A 3,298-nucleotide genomic window follows, 5' to 3' on the forward strand; every position below is an offset into this window, starting at 1 on the left:
TAGCATTTATCTCAACATTGGGATCTGGGACTTGACTTGCCAACTGTTCTTTGTATTCATCTAGGAATAAAAAGTAAAAACTCGTATTGATGTAATGTTATACAGTGCGTACAAATATTAAAGTTAAATGATATGATAGTTGCAGAATAGATGGATGCTAGATATAACTTGAATACTTTTTTACCTAAGATTTTCAGATACTTTTAAATCATGTAAACTTTTACTTGTTCTCCAGTGTCCATTCTCCACCTATTCCTTAAGTCATAAAAATCTGAAATGGTCCCCATTTCCTGCTACATCTCCCAGCTTCCTTGTGGGTAGATATGGCCATGTGAGTTGTCCAGTGGACTGTGTGAAATGATGTATGCAACTTCCAGTTTTCCCCGCCTTCGCTGAAACTGGGAAGCTGCTTGCTCTTCATCTCTTCCTCTCTTCCCCCTCGCTGGGAAAGGCTGACCACTTGAGCAAATACCTTAGACCTAGAGATGGAGGCCATGGAATGTTCCACCAGCTGGCTCCTTAGATGACTACATGGCGCAGAGCCACCTACTCACCTCTGTCTTACTGAAGCCATGTATTTTGGAGAAATTGATTTTCTGCTGCTTATTCATATGCCAACCACTAAGTTGCCCTCTCAACTAGACTCCAAATAGGAAATGACATCTGATCTCAATAATAAAAAAACAAACAAACAGTGAGAGAAACTTTAATGTACCAGAACTCCTTTTTAGGTATATTTGGGTCACAGATATGTACATATAATACTCCCTACAAAAATCTAACATGTAGTTGCAAACTCAATATATTACAAATAGGCACATTCCTGAGTTTAAAAAATGAGTGGGAACTGGGGAGCTTTATTATAGCTACATTTAATACAATTCAATGTATGTAGTTAGGTTCAATAGAGTTCATATTCAGCACTGGTAAGGTCAGCTTCATGTATTTATCTGTTTTTTCTTTTTCTGCAGGTTGTACACAAGGGAAGGAAGCTTCTTGGTTTTATAAGCCACACTTCTCTTGATACGCTCTCCTTTGATGTTAATGATATGTGGCAAGAGAGGGGGCCGGACCGTCAGCACTGTTCCTTGAGGTGTATGGCCTCGGAGATGTAGTCTGTCCTTAAACTGAGGCGTCACTGCAACCCAGCCTATGCAGGCATGCGACAGAACACAAAATGGTGTTAGCAACTATCTTACTGAAAACACCCAAAGCGTAAAATGGAGCACCAAACGAGGTTACTGTTCTCTTTTACTTTATTTTTTAAAAAAGCACACAATGCATTTGTGAAAAGGTACAAATTGATTTTCAGAGTAGGGTGCATTTATGAATAAACTAGTATGCCTTAAAATACTCAGTTTATGTCAGCTAAGGCACATTTCTATAAAAAAATACTATGAGTTAGTCAGGCTACTTTATTCACCTTTAGAAAAGTGCTTGGTATAAAATTACCTGCAGAAGAAAATTTGATGTCAGCCACTGCTTCAGTTTCCCCAAGTCCTTTTAATATAATGTCTTCAGCAACAAGAGGAGGAAATCCTGCCATTCGTTCTTCTCCACCCATTGGAACCTTCCATTGAGATAAAATGAAGATGTTTGGAAGTTCAAATTAAATTCCCTATAACTAATATTAAGTAAAGCACTGATAAGATAATTCTGTACAGGGATCAAGAATAAAATCCTTTTAAATGTTAACCATTGAAAAAACCCCAAATCACTTCTAGGTCAAATGAAAAGCATGGAGCTTGTGATGAGATGAAGCCTACAGCTCCCAGTGCCAAGGACCACATGTGGTGGTAACCTCCTGATAGCAGAGTCTTGCTTTATTAGTTTACACTGTTTTTACAGCCCTCCATAAAGCTTTACGCAGAGTAATGTTGGGCAATAAAAGCAACATCCTTCCAAATACCTTAGCTCTTACAGGTATGGCGGGCCACAAAGATTAATCCCTTCCTCATTACAAGTCAAGGGTACATGGATAATGCACAAAACCCAGCTTCTGTTCACAGATGTTTCCAGGAATTGGAAGTAACTGGATAATTTGTTGACTAACAGATCTCTGTGTTTAGCACTAGGGACTAAAAAAGTAGATGTTACAATATGGTCCCTGTCCCCAAGGAGATCAGAAGGTGGCAATAACATGTAAACACAAGGTAAGAAATGTGATGAGAGGCATATATTAAGTACTATGGTGGCAAAGGAAGAAGTAGTGTGTTTTGGTCAAGGAGAACATTAATGAAGAAGCAATATCTGAGCAATATTTTGAGAAATAGGTGGAAGTTACTCAGTGGAAAGGTATTCTGGGTTAGTATCATCATGTATAGAGACAAAAATGGGAAAAGGATGATGAATTCAGGAACTGTAGCTTAACTGCCCAGGGTATGTTATGTGTGCATCTTAGTGACTAGGTTATCAGTTCAGACTTCTCTCAGTAATGTGGAACTATCAAGAGATTATAAGGAGGAAAGAGAGCAGAGATAAGAATCAAAAAACAATACTGTGACTTGCTTTTTATTTTGGAAAGATCTCTAGTGCAGGGGTTCTCAACCTCAGCACTAGTGACATTTGGACTCACAATTCTTTGCCAGGCGGGGAGTGGGGATGCTGTCCTGTGCAGTATAGGAATTTGAGCAGCATCCTTGGCCTCTACTTGGCATCTACCAAGTTGTGAAAACCAAAAATGTCTTCAGGAATTGACAAATGCCCTCTAGGGGCAAAAGCAAGGCTGGTTGAGAACTACGGCTCTAGTGGTTGTGGAGGTACATTTGGGGTGGAGGTGGGAGGAAGGCAGTAAAAACTAGAAGCTGGGAAAATACTTAAGGATCTCAAAAATAGTCTAATGAAAGCAAACTACAGCTTGAATTACGAGGCTGGATTTAGAGATAATTATTAGGAGGCAGGGCTGACTTTGATTTGGGAGATAAGAAAACTAGGAGGCAAGAATGAGTCCCAGGGCAGCTCAAGAAACCGTTTGTGTCACACTGGGAGCAAAGACTTGGGATTGTTGCTTTGGAAAGTATCTGTGATGTCTGAAAAGTACACAGGTGCATGGGGTAGGACGACACAGAGTTCATTTTTATGAGAGCCATGTCATACAAACTAAGGAAGTTTTCTTTCCTGCAAGTCTCAAGCTGTATTTCAACTTGTGTATTATTATTTCACCTAAAAAGTGAACAAATGGGGCCAGCCAAGTGGCGCAATGGTTAAGAACTGGCTTGGGACACCAGAGGGCCCCGGTTCGGATCCCACATATGAGGGCCAGTGACACTGCCCTCTATAGCTAAGATGCTGAACAACA

The 3,298-nt window shown here is 40.0% G+C and overlaps 1 protein-coding gene across 1 annotated transcript in view; it reads right to left on the reverse strand.

The window, feature by feature from the left end:
* Positions 1 to 690: 690 nt before the first annotated feature.
* NOA1 (nitric oxide associated 1) overlaps positions 691 to 3,298 on the reverse strand; it is a 12,477-nt gene continuing 9,869 nt past the window's right edge. Inside the window, exons 6-7 of the mRNA XM_019664366.1 lie at positions 1,453 to 1,570; positions 691 to 1,150 (exon numbers count right to left, since the gene is read on the reverse strand). Of these exons, the coding sequence (XP_019519911.1) occupies positions 939 to 1,150; positions 1,453 to 1,570 (330 nt within the window). The 3' untranslated portion in view covers positions 691 to 938. The remainder of the gene's footprint in view (positions 1,151 to 1,452; positions 1,571 to 3,298) is intronic.

Source organism: Hipposideros armiger, unplaced genomic scaffold (genome assembly GCF_001890085.2).
Source record: "Hipposideros armiger isolate ML-2016 unplaced genomic scaffold, ASM189008v1 scaffold_420, whole genome shotgun sequence".
NCBI lineage: Eukaryota > Metazoa > Chordata > Mammalia > Chiroptera > Hipposideridae > Hipposideros > Hipposideros armiger.